The 16,838-nt window shown below is 44.2% G+C and overlaps 1 protein-coding gene across 1 annotated transcript; it reads left to right on the forward strand.

The window, feature by feature from the left end:
* Positions 1-52: 52 nt before the first annotated feature.
* Positions 53-15,676, forward strand: LOC124021833. The gene is made up of 7 exons (XM_046336971.1): positions 53-141; positions 4,370-4,460; positions 4,787-4,817; positions 12,393-12,470; positions 12,808-12,910; positions 15,145-15,278; positions 15,443-15,676. Exons 1-7 carry the CDS (start codon positions 61-63, stop codon positions 15,576-15,578), a joined length of 654 nt encoding a protein of 217 aa, XP_046192927.1. The 5' UTR covers positions 53-60; the 3' UTR covers positions 15,579-15,676.
* The last annotated feature ends 1,162 nt before the right edge of the window (positions 15,677-16,838 follow it).

Genomic DNA, 16,838 nt, shown 5'->3' on the forward strand with positions numbered 1-16,838 from the left:
GAAATCTGACTCTATCTTCCTCCCTCTTCTCTCTCCAGCGGTATGGTGAGGCAGAGGGCCATGCAGCAGGTGTTGAAGCTGGATCAGGACTGTGAAGAGGCCTCCATTGAGCTCTTCAACTGCAAGGTCCTGCAACTCATGGTGAGGGGAGACTGGGGTCAGGGTCAAATCAAAATGTATTAGTCACTTGCGTCGAATACAACAGTTGTAGTAGACCTTACAGTGAAATGCTTACTTACGAACCCCTATAAAAGTAACAAGTAATTAAAGAGCAGCAATAAAATAACAATAGCGAAGACTATATACGGAGGGTACCGGTACAGAGTCAATGTGCGGGGGCATCGGTTAGTTGAGGTAATATGTACATGTAGGTAGAGTTATTTAAGTGACTATGCATAGATGATAACATCAGAGAGTAGCAGCAGTGTAAAAGAGAGGGGGGGGGCAATGCAAATAGTCTGGGTAGCCATTTGATTAGATGTTCAGAAGTCTTATGGCTTGTGGGTAGAAGTTGTTTAGAAGCCTCTTGGATCTACACTTAGCGCTCCGGTACCGCTTGCCCTGTGGTAGCAGAGAAAAACAGTCTATGACTAAGGTGGCTGGAATCTGACCATTTTTAGGGCCTTCCTCTGACACCGCCTGGTATAGAGGTCCTGGATGGCAGGAAGCTTGGCCCCAGTGATGTACTTGGCCTTTCGCACTACCCTCTATAAATCACTTTTTATTTTTTTTATTTGTCACATACACATGGTTAGCAGATGTTAATGCGAGTGTAGTGAAATGCTTGTGCTTCTAGTTCCGACAATGCAGTGATAACCAACAAGTAATCTAACTAACAATTCCAAAACTACTGTCTTATACACAGTGTAAGGGGGATAAAGAATATGTACATAAAGATATATGAATGAGTGATGGTACAGAGCGGCATAGGCAAGATACAGTAGATGGTATTGAGTGCAGTATATACTTATGAGATGAGTATGTAAAAAAAGTGGCATAGTTAAAGTGGCTAGTGATACATGTATTACATAAGGATGCAGTAGATGATATAGAGTACAGTATATACGCATACATATGAGATGAATAATGTAGGGAACATTATATTAGGTAGCATTGTTTAAAGTGGCTAGTGATATATTTTACATAATTTCCCATCAATTCCCATTATTAAAGTGGCTGGAGTTGGGTCAGTGTGTTGGCAGCAACCACTCAATGTTAGTGGTGGCTGTTTAACAGTCTGATGTCCTTGAGATCGAAGCTGTTTTTCAGTCTCTCGGTCCCAGCTTTGATGCACCAGTACTGACCTCGCCTTCTGGATGATAGCGGGGTGAACAGGCAGTGGCTTGGGTGGTTGCTGTCCTTGATGATCTTTATGGCCTTCCTGTGACATCGGGTGGTGTAGGTGTCCTGGAGGGCAGGTAGTTTGCCCCGGTAGTGCCTTGACGTTAGAGGCTGAAAAGTTGCCATACCAGCCAGTGATGCAACCAGTCAGGATTCTCTCGATTGTGCAGCTGTAGAACCTTTTGAGGATCTTAGGACCCATGTCAAATCTTTTCAGTCTTATGAGGGAAATGGGTTTTGTTGTGCCCCTCTTCACGATTGTCTTGGTGTGCTTGGACTGTGTTAGTTTGTTGGTGATGTGGACACCAAAGAACTTGAAGCTCTCAACCTGCTCCACTACAGCCCCATTGGTGAGAATGGGGGCGTGCTCGGTCCTCTTTTTCCTGTAGTCCTCAATCATCTACTTTGTCTTGATCACGTTGAGGGAGAGGTTGTTGTCCTGGCACCACACTGCCAGGTCTCTGACCTCCTCCCTATAGGCTGTCTTGTCGTTGTGTCATTGGCAAACGTAATGATGGTGTTGGAGTCGTGCCTAGCCATGCAGTCATGAGTGAACAGGGAATACAGGTGGGGACTGAGCACGCACCCCTGAGGGGCCCCGTATTGAGGATGTGTTGTTACCTACCCTTACCACATGGGGGCGGCCCATCATGGAAGTCCAGGATCCAGTTGCAGAGGAGGTGTTAGTCCCAGGGTCCTTAGCTTATTGATGAGCTTTGAGGGAACTATGATGTTGAACTGTGAGCTGTAGTCAATGAGAATAGAATTCTCACATAGGTGTTCCTTTTGTCCAGGTGGGAGAGGGCAGTGTGGAGTGCAATAGAGATTGCATCATCTGTGGATCTGTTGGTTTGATATGCAAATTGGAGTGTGTCTAGGGTTTCTAGAATAATGGTGTTGATGTGAGTCATGACCAGCCTTTCAAAGCACTTTGTGGCTACAGACGTGAGTGCTACGGGTCAGAAGTCATTTAGGCAGGTTGCCTTAGTGTTCTTGGGCACAGGCACGATGTTGGTCTGCTTAAAACATGTTGGTATTACAGACTTGGACAGGGAGAGGTTGAAAATGTCAGTGAAGACACTTGCCAGTTGGTCAGCGCTTGCTCGGAGTATACGTCCTGGTAATCCATCTGGCCCTGCGGCCTTGTGAATGTTGACCTGTTTAATTGTCATCAACAACACTAATTAGCATAGCGCAATGCCAAATAATCTTACTAGAAAATATTAATATTCATGAAATCACAAGTGAAATATAGTGAAACACAGCTTAGCCTTTTGTTTATCACTCTGTCGTCTCAGATTTTGAAATGATGCTTTACAGCCAAAGCAATACAAGCGTTTGTGTAAGTTTATCGATAGCCTAGCATAGCATTATGTACACTTAGCATCAGGAAGCTTGGTCACGAAAATCAGAAAAGCAATCAAATTAATAATTTACCTTTGAGCTTCGGATGTTTTCACTGACGAGACTCCCAGTTAGACAGCAAATGTTCCTTTTTGTTCCATAAAAATTATTTTTATACCCAAAATCCACTGGAAATAGCGGTCACGACAACGCAGAAAAAAAAATCCAAATTATATCCATAATATTGACAGAAACATGGCAAAGGTGTTTTATAATCAATCCTCAAGGTGTTTTTCAAATATCAATTCGATAATATATCAACCGGGACAATTGGCTTTTCTCTAGGACCGGGAGGAAAAATGGCTACCTTTTTTGTCTTTTACGCAAGAATCACTCTGAGAGCCCTCAGCTGGCCACTCTACGCAATGTGGTCATTCTTCAACATAAAGGCGTCAAACTACGTCTAAAGGCTGTAGACACCTTAGGAAGACCTGGAAAAGGGAATCTGGTTGATATCCCTTTCAATGGTCAATAGGGATGCATAGGAAAACAGAGCGTTCAAAATAAGAGTCACTTCCTGATTGGATTTTCCTCAGGGTTTCGCCTGCATTATCAGTTCGTTATACTCACAGACAATATTTTTTACAGTTTTGGAAACTTTAGAGTTTTCTATCCTAAGCTGTCAATTATGTGCATATTCTAGCATCCGGTCCTGAGAAATAGGCCATTAGGATAGAATTAGGTCAGATTTGCCAAATGGAGGGTGAGGGAGAGCTTTGTATGCGTCTTTGTGTGTGGAGTAAAGTTGGTCCAGTTTTTTCCCCCTCTGGTTGTACATTTAACATGCTGATAGAAATTTGGCAAGACTGATTTAAGTTTCCCTGCATTAAAGTCCCCAGCCACTAGGAGCGCCGCCCCTGGGTGAACGTTTTCCTGTTTATGGCGGAATACAGCTCATTCAGTGTGGTCTTAGTGCCAGCGGTGGTGGTATGTAGACAGCTATGAAAAATACAGATAACTCTCTAGGTAGACAGTGTGGTCTACAGCTTATCATGAGATACTCTACTTCAGGTGAGCAAAACCTTGAGACTTCCTTGGATATGGTGCACCAGGAGTTATTTACAAAAATACATAGTCCGCCGCCCCTTGTCTTTCATTTTTTTATTTAACTAGGCAAGTCAGTTAAGAACAAATTCTTATTTTCAATGACTGCCTAGGAACAGTGGGTTAACTGCCTTGTTCAGGAGCAGAACAACAGATTTATTTTACCATGTCAGCTCCTGGATTTGATCTTACAACCTTTCGGTTACTAGTCCAACGCTCTAACCACTAGGCTACCTGCCTCCCCAGGTCTGAACGACGACACTGTTCTTTCCTGCCGATACAGCCTATAACCAGCCACCTGTTGATAATGTCGTCGTTCAGCCACGACTCCGTGAAGCATCAAATATTATAGTCCTGTATGTCCCATTGGTAGTTTAGAGTTTGCACGTTTGCTAACAGAATGAAAGGAATTGGAGGTTTATTCGATCGCCTACGATCGGGTCAGGCTCTAGTCTTTTGTTATAGGATAACTTTGGTGTTGATTGGTGAACTTGTGATGAGATTTTTTTGTCTTTTCTGTTTTGTTCCTGAGATCTGATCTGATATCAGTTTATCAATTCACCCCTTCTCTCTCCTGTAGGATCTGGGCTTTGAAGAGGGGCAGAGTGTGTTGCTGTTGGAGAAGTTTACCACGGTTCAGGCTGCTCTCGGCTCCCCTGAGGCTGATAGAGGTATTGGGACAGGCTGCTCTACCAGACCCCACCACAGGGGGCGTAGTATAGACATGCTGCACTACCAGACCCCACCACAGGGGACATAGTATAGACAGGCTACTATACCACTACTATACCAGACCCCACCACATGGGGTGTAGTACAGACAGGTTGCACTACCAGACCCCACCACAGTGGGCATAGCCATTGCATTTAAAGAGTTTGATTTACCAAATATACTACAACAATATAGAAATACTTACTGTACATCTAACATTGATTTGTTGTGAGGTTTCGCTACAATGTTTCATAGTAAAGTGAACCTTTTCCTCTTCTTTCTGCAGTGGTGGACCTCTCCCCTGAGGACTCTACTGGGTGAGTGTTGAACTGGGTATCATACCTGGGTTGTTAGTGTGACTCTCTACCATGTTATCCCACTGAGCTAAAGTCTAGGCATTAGCTTCGGGAGCTAACATGAATCTTCATGTCTCAGACAAGGTTCTCGTCATTTGAGACCAGCTTTATTGAGGCCAGCTCCACTCTGTTTGTTATTCGTCATCTAAATGGTCCTATAATACATCATTTCATTTACATCCCTACAGTTATAGAAGCTATAGACTGTCCCAAATGGCCTCCTATTCCAGGGTTTCCGGTAGGAAAATGTTGCGCTGGACATTTGGCAAGAAGCATTTGAATTTACCGGACATTTGAGAAATTTAACGGACCTCATATGCATTGGGTGCTTAAGCCGATTAGGGCGTCCACCATCTGTCAGAATGACAGAAATCACATTTAAATGATGGTAATTCATATTAACAGAACATGCAAGTCGAAGATGCAACAATGTGTGGTACTTATTAACCACATTCTGATGCACACTTTGAAGATGTTAGAATAACTGTCCAAATGTACTTTTCCTCAACAAGACGAGTAACAAACAGCAAAATCACTAGCCTGTCAATCTTCTATCCCCCACCGTAGAAACGTTCACCGATTCTATTGGTCAACTTGTGGAGAAAGAAATAGCCTATACCAAACAGACTCTGGGACAGTTGTGGGAAGACAGATCCCAAATTCATTCAACCAGTAGGACCAGGCTACATTAAAAAACATAAAAAAGTCATGAATCTGATGCAGAGCAGAAGGCTTAGATCAGTAGTCGCCAACCGGTCGATCATGATCGACTGCTCGATTTCCAAGCCACTCCTAGTCGATCACCAAGCATTTCTGTGAAAAACCCAACGATAAAGCGTTCCTATAAACATTTTTTTGGTTTCGCGCTGTTGATGGTAGGTGCACTTGATTCAGCAGCCCTGGTGCCGGGAAGGCAAAGTGTTTCCATTTTAAACCATTTCATGTGTCTAAAGGTAGAACTCGGCAGGCCCAGAGAGCAAATCAAGTGCACCTATAGGCCTACCGCTGCCCAATCAGATAGCTCAGATCACCGAGTCTGCACAGTTTCCTCGCTCCATAGACTGTAAAAAGAATCCTTGAACTCACAGCAAAGTTGATCCTGTGAGATTTCAAAACGTTTAAAACCACGAGTAGAGAGACAACGAATACAGCAGAGAGCTGCTTTTTTCTTGACTGAGTTCATGTTTAAGTTGTTATTCAGCACGGTCAATACTTAGTTCATCCGTTTTATAAGCCATAAAATGTGAGTGTTTTCAATAAGCTTGCGTTGTTGTTATTTCTCTGGTCATAGGAGTAACAACATTTAATTGGTTCATGAGGCAGAAGTAATGCAGTGCGATTTAAGCCTCACCATCAGCTGGAAGACTGTGTCCCCTTTTCTCAGCTGAAGGAGGGAGAGGAGGGACGGTGAGGAGGGAGAGAGGAGGGACGGTGAGTCGGGAGAGAGGAGGGACAGAGGAGGGACGGTGAGTCGGGTGAGAGGCAGCCTCCGCTGCTCCTTCCCTCCCCTCAGACTGACCATCAGATGCTCCCTCCCCTCAGACTGACCATCAGATGCTCCCTCCCCTCAGACTGACCATCAGATGCTCCCTCCCCTCAGACTGACCATCAGATGCTCCCTCCCCTCAGACTGACCATCAGATGCTCCCTCCCCTCAGACTGACCATCAGATGCAGGCCATCAGTAGAGTACAAAAAATAAGCAAATTATTATGCTCACTCAGCTGTGCCTCACAAGCAATAGAACAAATGATCTACTACCAGTGTGATCATATACCTACAATGTTTTAAATGGTCTGAGAAGAACAACATTGGCAGGCCAATTCAAGCACAGCCAATATGCAGTGATGATATATAGGGCCTATAGCCTACTGTACAAACCTCATTGCTACAGAACTGTGTTTAATTAGTTCATGTTGCAAAGGCTTATGTTTAAGTCATGTTTTTAAATCTGAGCCGTAGATGTCTGCTTGCATTTTGACTCGGTGATCTTGACTCAGAAAAGGTTGTTGACCGCTGGTTTAGATTAAAATGTTAAACTATTTCGTCACATTATAAATGCAACAATGTGCACAAGGCAGTAGGCGATGCGTGAATGTTTGTTCCATAATGACATTAGCGGGAGAACACCATTGTCAAAAGGGCTCTGCACATGTGAGCGGTTTCATGTGACAGAGATGAAAATATCTGTTAGAAATTTTGAAAGAGGGGACATCTGATATGCAACAACTAGCATGCGTTGCTGGTATGACTCGGATTGTGCCTTTGTTTACTGGACGAGAAAGAAAGTTGATATAAAATATAATTGCCTCCACAGGCTAGTATACTTTGACACAAAGTAAGACATGCCTAATAATGTGTAGTAAAACCAGGGGTTGGAACTGGTTTGGGGAACAGACTTCGAAAACGAAGAACAGAACCAGAACCGAGAACGAAAGTGTTCTATACTGTACCGGAACAGAACTGTTATTTTAAAAGCATGGGAACCGGTTAATAATATTATTTTCTTTCTGGGAATTTTTTTCCAGTCCCACCAAAAACGCAACAAAGTGCCTATGCACAGCCCTCACTCTGTTACTCAGAAACTTAACCCAGTGTCTGCCTGCCTGCCAGCTGAAAATTGTGTGTGTGTGTGTGTGTGTGTGTGTGTGTGTGTGTGTGTGTGTGTGTGTGTGTGTGTGTGTAGGCTAACTGCCCCTCCCTCTGAAGCATAGTCTACTGTAGCTACTGACGTTACACGCTTGATTAAAATATTTTTTATTAGAGAAGAATGGATGAACCTTTTCATTGCTAGTTAAGGATACTGTAGTACTATATACATGTTTTTATTTGAATTCTGGTGCTGCTCTGCACACACAAGCTTGTTAGCTAGCTAGCTAGCTCTGGTCTAGCTCTCAAACTTTAGGCAGAATTATGTGTATTCAGAAGGCTTTAATGTCCGCAGAGAGACAATTATTTTTGCAGCAGTCATAAAACATCACATATAAAAACGACAAATAAATAGCAAAGGATATTTTCAAGCAAATAGGCAGTCAGGGTACGGCAGTTTCCTAGTGTACTGTAGTGGAACTGAGAGTCATGATCAAGGGTTTGTTCTGGTCCAATGTTAGTTAAGCAAATAGGCAGGCAGGGTACGGCAGTTTCCTAGTGTACTGTAGTGGAACTGAGAGCCACGATCAAGGGTTTGTTCTGGTCCAATGTTAGTTAAGCCAACTCTCTGAAGTTCAGACATTCAAAGTTCCTTCATAGAAGCTTCTCCTCCGCAGGTATGATTCTGTGGGCCTAATTCAGATAATGCATATGTCATCACAACAATGCATGTCATCACTTTATGACCAACTCCCTTCTCACCAGTGTATTTTCAGTCACATCAAGCACCCTTCTCTACACTTGTCTGTCCACTGCATGTACTTAGCTTGTCCGCTGCTAAATGTAAAATATATATATAAGGTGTAAAAAGGAACGATATAAACTGTTACGTTTGTTTGAACCGGTTCAGAACATTGTTTTGTTGGTCGGAAAAGTTGAGCGGCACAAACAAAATAATGGTTCTGTTCAGAACGAATAGATTGGAATGATGTTGGTTCCAACCCCTGATTTAAAACGTTCAGGTTTCTATCAATTAAGTGTATGTTTTCAAAATGCCTACTGCCTCCATCTCATTGCAAAGTGTTGTGTGACGCGGTGATGAAGCCTTCCGTTGCCTGTTCATAGTGTTGTGTGACGCGGTGATGAAGCCTTCCGTTGCCTGTTCATAGTGTTGTGTGACGCGGTGATGAAGCCTTCCGTTGCCTGTTCATAGTGTTGTGTGACGCGGTGATGAAGCCTTCCGTTGCCTGTTCATAGTGTTGTGTGACGCGGTGATGAAGCCTTCCGTTGCCTGTTCATAGTGTTGTGTGAGCGGTGATGAAGCCTTCCGTTGCCTGTTCATAGTGTTGTGTGACGCGGTGATGAAGCCTTCCGTTGCCTGTTCATAGTGTTGTGTGACGCGGTGATGAAGCCTTCCGTTGCCTGTTCATAGTGTTGTGTGACGCGGTGATGAAGCCTTCCGTTGCCTGTTCATAGTGTTGTGTGACGCGGTGATGAAGCCTTCCGTTGCCTGTTCATAGTGTTGTGTGACGCGGTGATGAAGCCTTCCGTTGCCTGTTCATAGTGTTGTGTGACGCGGTGATGAAGCCTTCCGTTGCCTGTTCATAGTGTTGTGTGACGCGGTGATGAAGCCTTCCGTTGCCTGTTCATAGTGTTGTGTGACGCGGTGATGAAGCCTTCCGTTGCCTGTTCATAGTGTTGTGTGACGCGGTGATGAAGCCTTCCGTTGCCTGTTCATAGTGTTGTGTGACGCGGTGATGAAGCCTTCCGTTGCCTGTTCATAGTGTTGTGTGACGCGGTGATGAAGCCTTCCGTTGCCTGTTCATAGTGTTGTGTGACGCGGTGATGAAGCCTTCCGTTGCCTGTTCATAGTGTTGTGTGACGCGGTGATGAAGCCTTCCGTTGCCTGTTCATAGTGTTGTGTGACGCGGTGATGAAGCCTTCCGTTGCCTGTTCATAGTGTTGTGTGACGCGGTGATGAAGCCTTCCGTTGCCTGTTCATAGTGTTGTGTGACGCGGTGATGAAGCCTTCCGTTGCCTGTTCATAGTGTTGTGTGACGCGGTGATGAAGCCTTCCGTTGCCTGTTCATAGTGTTGTGTGACGCGGTGATGAAGCCTTCCGTTGCCTGTTCATAGTGTTGTGTGACGCGGTGATGAAGCCTTCCGTTGCCTGTTCATAGTGTTGTGTGACGCGGTGATGAAGCCTTCGTTGCCTGTTCATAGTGTTGCCTGTTCATAGTGTTGTGTGTTGCCGTTCATAGTGTTGTGGACGCGGGTGATGAAGCCTTCCGTTGCCTGTTCATAGTGTTGTGTGACGCGGTGATGAAGCCTTCCGTTGCCTGTTCATAGTGTTGTGTGACGCGGTGATGAAGCCTTCCGTTGCCTGTTCATAGTGTTGTGTGACGCGGTGATGAAGCCTTCCGTTGCCTGTTCATAGTGTTGTGTGACGCGGTGATGAAGCCTTCCGTTGCCTGTTCATAGTGTTGTGTGACGCGGTGATGAAGCCTTCCGTTGCCTGTTCATAGTGATTATTATTATTATTATTATTGTGACGCGGTGATGAAGCCTTCCGTTGCCTGTTCATAGTGTTGTGTGACGCGGTGATGAAGCCTTCCGTTGCCTGTTCATAGTGTTGTGTGACGCGGTGATGAAGCCTTCCGTTGCCTGTTCATAGTGTTGTGTGACGCGGTGATGAAGCCTTCCGTTGCCTGTTCATAGTGTTGTGTGACGCGGTGATGAAGCCTTCCGTTGCCTGTTCATAGTGTTGTGTGACGCGGTGATGAAGCCTTCCGTTGCCTGTTCATAGTGTTGTGTGACGCGGTGATGAAGCCTTCCGTTGCCTGTTCATAGTGTTGTGTGACGCGGTGATGAAGCCTTCCGTTGCCTGTTCATAGTGTTGTGTGACGCGGTGATGAAGCCTTCCGTTGCCTGTTCATAGTGTTGTGTGACGCGGTGATGAAGCCTTCCGTTGCCTGTTCATAGTGTTGTGTGACGCGGTGATGAAGCCTTCCGTTGCCTGTTCATAGTGTTGTGTGACGCGGTGATGGAGCCTTCCGTTGCCTGTTCATAGTGTTGTGTGACGCGGTGATGGAGCCTTCCGTTGCCTGTTCATTTGCTGTTTGAGGAGCTGTAGCAACATCTCTCCTGCTGTCTGACAGATTTACCTCTCAGAGACTCTGCATCTGTAGGCTGGACGCCTGATAAATATAATGCATTACGAATATACTGTACACATGTCCCAATTTAATTCCACTGAATTATGCAAATTAACCTATAGATTGATAAGCATGACCCGTCAAATGTATTTAGATCAGCTGGTATTTGCATCAATCCCAGTAAAAAAAATCCCTGTTTTAGGTAGGATCACCACTTTATGTTATGAATGTGAAATGTCAGAATAATAGCAGAGAAAATAATTTATTTCTGTTTTTATTTCTTTCATCACATTCCCGGTGGGTCAGAAGTTTACATACACTCAATTAGTATTTGGTAGCATTCCCTTTAAATGGTTTAACTTGGGTGAAACGTTTCGGTTAGCCTTCCACAAGCTTCCCACAATAAGTTGGGTGAGTTTTGGCCCATTCCTCCTGACAGAGCTGGTGTAACGGAGTCAGGTTTTTAGGCCTCCTTGCTCGCACACACTTTCAGTTCTGCCCACAAATGTTCTATAGGATTGAGGTCAGAGCTTTGTGATGGCCACTTCAATACCTTCGTTGTCCTTAAGGCATTTTGCTTTGGAAATATGGTTGGGGTCATTGTCCATTTGGAAGACCCATTTGTGACGAAGCTTTAACTTCCTGACTGATGTCTTGAGATGTTGCTTCAATATATCCACTCATGATGCCATCCATTTTGTGAAGGACACCAGTCCCTCCTGCAGCAAAGCACCCCCACAACATGATGCTGCCACCCCTGTGCTTCACGTTTGGGATGGTATTCTTTGGCTTGCAAGACTCCCCCTTTTTCCTCCAAACATAACGATGGTCATTATGGCCAAACAGATCTATTTCTGTTTCATCAGACCAGAGGACATTTCTCCAAAAAGTTGCAGTTGCAAACCGTGGTCTGTCTTTTTTATTGCAATTTTGGAGCAGTGGCTTCTTCCTTGCTGAGCGGCCTTTCAGGTTATGTCGATATAGGACTCGTTTTTACTGTGGATATAGATAATTTGTACCCGTTTCCTCCAGCATCTTCACAGGGTCCTTTGCTGTTGTTCTGGGATTGATTTACACTTTTAGCACCAAAGTATGTTCATCTCTAGGAGACTGAACACGTCTCCTTCCTGAGCGGGATGACGGCTGCGTGGTCCCATGGTGTTTATACTTGCGTACTATTCTTTGTACAGATGAACGTGGTACCTTCTGGCGTTTTGGAAATTGCTCCCAAGGATGAACCAGACTTGTGGAGGTCTACCATTTTTTTTCTGAGGTCCTGGCTGATTTCTTTTGATTTTCCGATGATCTCAAGCAAAGAGGCATTGAGTTTGAAGGATTGGCCTTGAAATATATCCACAGGTACAACTCCAATTGACTCAAATTATGTTAATTAGCCTATCAGAAGCTTTTAAGCCATGACATCATTTTCTGGAATTTTCCAAGCTGTTTAAAGGCACAGTCAACTTAGTGTATGTAAACTTTTGACCCACTGGAATTGTGATACTGTGAACTATAAGTGAAATAATCTGTCTGTAAACAATTGTTGGACAAATTCCTTTTCATGCACAAAGTAGATGTCCTAACCAACTTACCAAAACTATAGTTTGTTCACAAAAAATGTGTTAAGTGGTTGAAAACGAGTTTTAATGACTCCAACCTATGTGTATGTAAACTTCCGACATCAACTGTATGTAGGGAATAGGGTGCCATTTAGGTTGCATTCATAATGTTGTGGTGTTATGTTGCTGTAATGAATGTGTTTTTCACCATGGTCCCCTTCCTCTTGTCCTCAGGTCCCCCTGTCCCTCTCTCTGGGTGGGGAACGTCACCGTGGACCTCACGGAGAAGCACATATGGGACCTTTTCAAAACGTACGACCACCATGCCCCATTTCCATCCGTTTTAGTTCAGTAGCCTGACCGATCTATCTCCATATCCACTGCTTAGGCTTCTCTTGCTGTGACTTTCGTTCGTTCGTTCTTACATGGTGTGTGGTGATAATCGTCAAGAAACATAACATTAACACCTTAAATGGTTTACTCAAAATGGCCGCCGGTCCCCCATTCTAATACTATGACATTTATCTGTTTGTTGAGTTGGAATGGTGATCATTATTCTTTTACGTTCTAATTCTATGTTTTTACTGTAGGTGTGGGGAAATAGAGAGAATGTAGAACTCTGATACTAATTCTATGTTCTGTACCATAGGTGTGGTGAGATAGAGAGTGTCAGAGTTCTACATGAGAGATTCTGTGCCTTTGTCAACTTCAAAAATGCCAACATGGCTGCTCGCGCCTTGGAGAGGCTCCAGGTGAGTGGTGGGATGAAATATAATGCTGTCTAAATGCCTTCAACTATGTGAGTTGTGCTTTCAATTCCTCAGCTTGAACTTTAGGAGTGTGTACTTTTTTGCCATTGGAACTATGCTTTTGGGACATGCTTTTGGTTACACTTTTGGAACTATTGCTTTTGGGAGTATGCTTTTGGCTATTGTTTGGGACTATGACTATTTGGTTCCATGGCACTTTTGGACTATGCTATTGTACTTTTGGGAGTATGCTTTTGGTTCTATTGTCCGATTGGAAAAATTTGTTACTTTTGGGCTATTTGTTCCATTGTACTTTTGGGACTATGCTTTTGGTTCCATGGCACTTTTGGACTATGCTATTGTACTTTTGGGAGTATGCTTTTGGTTCTATTGTCCGATTGGAAATATGCTATTTGTTCTTTTGGGACATGCTTTTGTACTTTTTGGGACTATGTTCTATTGTCCGATTGAAATATGCTATTTGTTCCATTGTACTTTTGGGACTTTGGGACAATGTTTATTTAACCAGGCAAGTCAATTATTAATAACAAATTATTATTTACAATGACGGTGAGGCTATAGGCCTTGTGTGAGTACGGATAACCCCTCAAAAAACAGTTTAAATCTAATTAATTAAAACTAAACCTGTCCATTCAAGATGGAAATCAGTCCTAAATCCCGATGTCACACATTCAAGATAGACCATGATATCATGTCACACTTGCGTGTCTGCAGTGAAAGGTGGCAGAGCGAGAGCGATGTTTGTCAGACCACATGGAGCGTGTCTGCAGTGAAAGGTGGCAGAGCGAGAGCGATGTTTGTCAAGACCATGAGGCATCCCGATGTCACACTTGCGTGTCTGCAGTGAAAAGTGGCAGAGCGAGAGCGATGTTTCAGACCATGAGGCATCCTGATGTCACACTGGAGCGTCTGCAGTGAAAGGTGGCAGAGCGAGAGCGATGTTTGTCAGACCATGAGGCATCCCGATGTCACGAATCGGCTCAAAGCCCGTAACAAAAGGGAGACAACGTGGAGATAAGGAGAAACAAAATATATATTTATTAAATAAGTAACTAAGTATAATATACAATGGTGTGTAATCAGTATTCAGTAGTGTGAGTGTTTTGCATGAATGTGATAATGCAGGGTGTTGAAAGATGCTAAAGCAAACAACCAAGAAACACAACAAATTCCATAAAGGTGTCTGCATGGAGAGAGACTCCTCCATGAATGGGGAAGTGGTGTATTTATCCTGGGAGACACCGGGCCCAGGTGTTTCCCATGTAGCTGACGACCCTCCCAACTGCGCCCACCGGCATCCTAATAAGGGAACAAGAACAAAGAGAGAATACGGCAGACGGAGTGGGAGGGTCGTCACACCGAAAAAACGTCTGTACCAAAACTTGATTAAAAATAAGTTTGACTAAAAGGACAACACAGACCAAAGACACTGGCAACAGCTCAAATACACCAGCAAACTGTGGTGTGTGTGTGTGTGTGTGTATTGTAAAACAACAGGCTTCCTTACATAAGGCAATACAAACTAGTGTCATGTGGTGACAACTAGAAACAGCGATATGGCTCAACAACCTGTTCATCTATTTAACCTTTGAACTCCTCCAGACATCAGGTCCTGGGTTTTCGGTTGGCTTGGAGGGAATTCAAGATCAGGGGGCTGAATAATGAAGGGGACTATTAGCATGAAACACGATTGAGATCTGAGCTTGTATTATGTGTTCTCATTTTGAGCTGGAAGAGCAATGTTTCTTAACTGAATAAGAATGGACCAGGGTTTGAGGCTGCGTGTTGCTACTGATGTCCACCTGACAGCACTGTAGAGATCTCAATGTTGAGTCAGACGTCTCTGCATGATACACAGAGTCAAGAACCTTCAGTGTAGAGCTTGAGTCTTGCACATAAATAGTATCACCATCGTTCAACACAGAGAGAAAAGTACAACGATTCAACTCCTTTCTGTCGGGAAATGAAAAACAAGCCGGTAATAAAACCCAATATAATGTTATTGGTTTCACTGTACTTTGGGACAATGCTATTAATTCAATTGTACTTTTGGGACTATGCTATTTATTCCGTTGTATGGCAAAGGAAAAACAATCTTTGTGCCGGTAATAAAACCCAATACGTTGTTATTGGATCCATTGTACTTTTGGGACTATGCTATTGGTCCTATTGCATGTAGTATTTTGAATGTGCCTGCTGTTTGTCCTCCTGTCCAGGGTGTGGAGCTGGAGAGCACCAGGCTGGTAATCAGGTACCCAGACCGCTGGATCCAGAGAACCCCTCCCTCTCCTCAGAGGACCAACTCTATAGGCCTCAACACCTCCTCAACCTCCCAGTACGCCTCCACAGGGTAAAGACATCCGTCTGTCATTCAACACATCATTATGAGTTATTCTAAAGTTTTACCAATCAACTTGTATAAACTTTTGAAATGTACAAAGTGATGGAAGGAGGAAGCAGGAGCTCAGGTGCAGGTGTTTGTGTTTTCATACTGTTTGTGTGTCTCTCTCCCAGGACCAGGAGGATGGCTCCCATCAATGGTGACGAGTGTTTCTTCTGGAGGACCACCGGCTGTTTCTATGGTGACGGGTGTCGCTTCAAACACAAGCCTGACCAGAGAGGAAGAGACAGGAAACCATGGCAACCCTGACCACCACGCAGGGACTGGATAGTACAGAGGGAGGAGAATGATGAGGATGAGGGACTGTGTCCCTACTTTAAAAGGGAAAAGGAGGTTGAGGGTGGGGGCGGGGGGGGGGGGGTGTCACCCCGTTTGTAGTCCTCTGGCACAGACCACAGATCCCAGACAGAACACTAGACATATATAATTAGTGTATGAAGTGTCAATCAAAGTGAAGAGGAGTGCACCTCTGATTTCCTTCCCCCTCTCCCTCGGCCGGAGCTGTGGAACATGGAAATGACATCATCATTAGAAGTTGAAGGGATCTTTGCCCAGTGAACCGCCTCTATGGTGACCATGTTGTAGACACTAAGGGGGATGACATCTGTTGTTATCATGTGTTTTACTGTGTATTTATATATGGTCATGTGACTGGACATGTGACCTGAATATGTCGCTTTGAGACTCAGTGCCAGCCTGATGCCATAGGGTGCCAAGTAATTGTCCCTACAGGGGATGAATAAACAATGCTTTTTAATTGAATATGGGGCATGTTCCAGGCAGACTAAATTGCAGTCACCTGCCTTCTCTCACAACACCTAGATAAGTGTTTGTTTAAGATGTCAGCTAACCCATCATGATATAGCAAACTGATGCAGGACTGCACAGTCAGTGACGTGGCACACAACCATGAGTCAGTCTGGAACGTCACCAGTGTCCATGGGGTGTTCTAACATCCAGACCACCTTAAATGAAACAACTAGTGTCCTACTGTGGATATTGGAACAAGACCCATAACACCATCCTAATATTGAGTTGCTCCTCCCCCTTTCACCCTCAAAACAGCCTCAATTCATCATGGACTCTACAAGGTGTCGAAAGCGTTCCACAGGGATGCTGGCCCATGTTGACTCCAATGCTTCCCACAGTTGTGTCAAGTTGGCTGGATGTCCTTTGGGTGGTGGAACATTCTTGATACACACGGGAAACTGTTGAGCGTGAAAAACCCAGCAGCATTGTAGTTCTTGACACACTCAAAGCAGTGCGCCTGGCACCTACTACCATACCCCGTTCAAAGGCACTTAAATCGTTTGTCTTGTCCATTCACCCTCTGAATGGCTCACATACACAACCCATGTCTCAAGGCTTAAACATCCTTCTTTAACCTGAATCCTCCCCTTCATCTACACCGATTTTGAAGTGGATTTAACAAGTGATCATATCTTTCACCTGGATTCACCTGGTCATTTCTGTTATAGAAATAGCAGGTATTCCTAATATTTTGTACAC

Source organism: Oncorhynchus gorbuscha, unplaced genomic scaffold (assembly GCF_021184085.1).
Source record: "Oncorhynchus gorbuscha isolate QuinsamMale2020 ecotype Even-year unplaced genomic scaffold, OgorEven_v1.0 Un_scaffold_1231, whole genome shotgun sequence".
NCBI lineage: Eukaryota > Metazoa > Chordata > Actinopteri > Salmoniformes > Salmonidae > Oncorhynchus > Oncorhynchus gorbuscha.

Bases quoted from the DNA above. Each gene is read 5' to 3' on its own strand.
- LOC124021833 (XM_046336971.1), top strand. From the start codon at position 61: ATGCAGCAGGTGTTGAAGCTGGATCAGGACTGTGAAGAGGCCTCCATT. The intron at 142-4,369 runs GTGAGGGGAGAC...TCTCTCCTGTAG, and splicing joins GCAAGGTCCTGCAACTCATG to GATCTGGGCTTTGAAGAGGG. The intron at 4,818-12,392 runs GTGAGTGTTGAA...TCTTGTCCTCAG, and splicing joins TCCCCTGAGGACTCTACTGG to GTCCCCCTGTCCCTCTCTCT.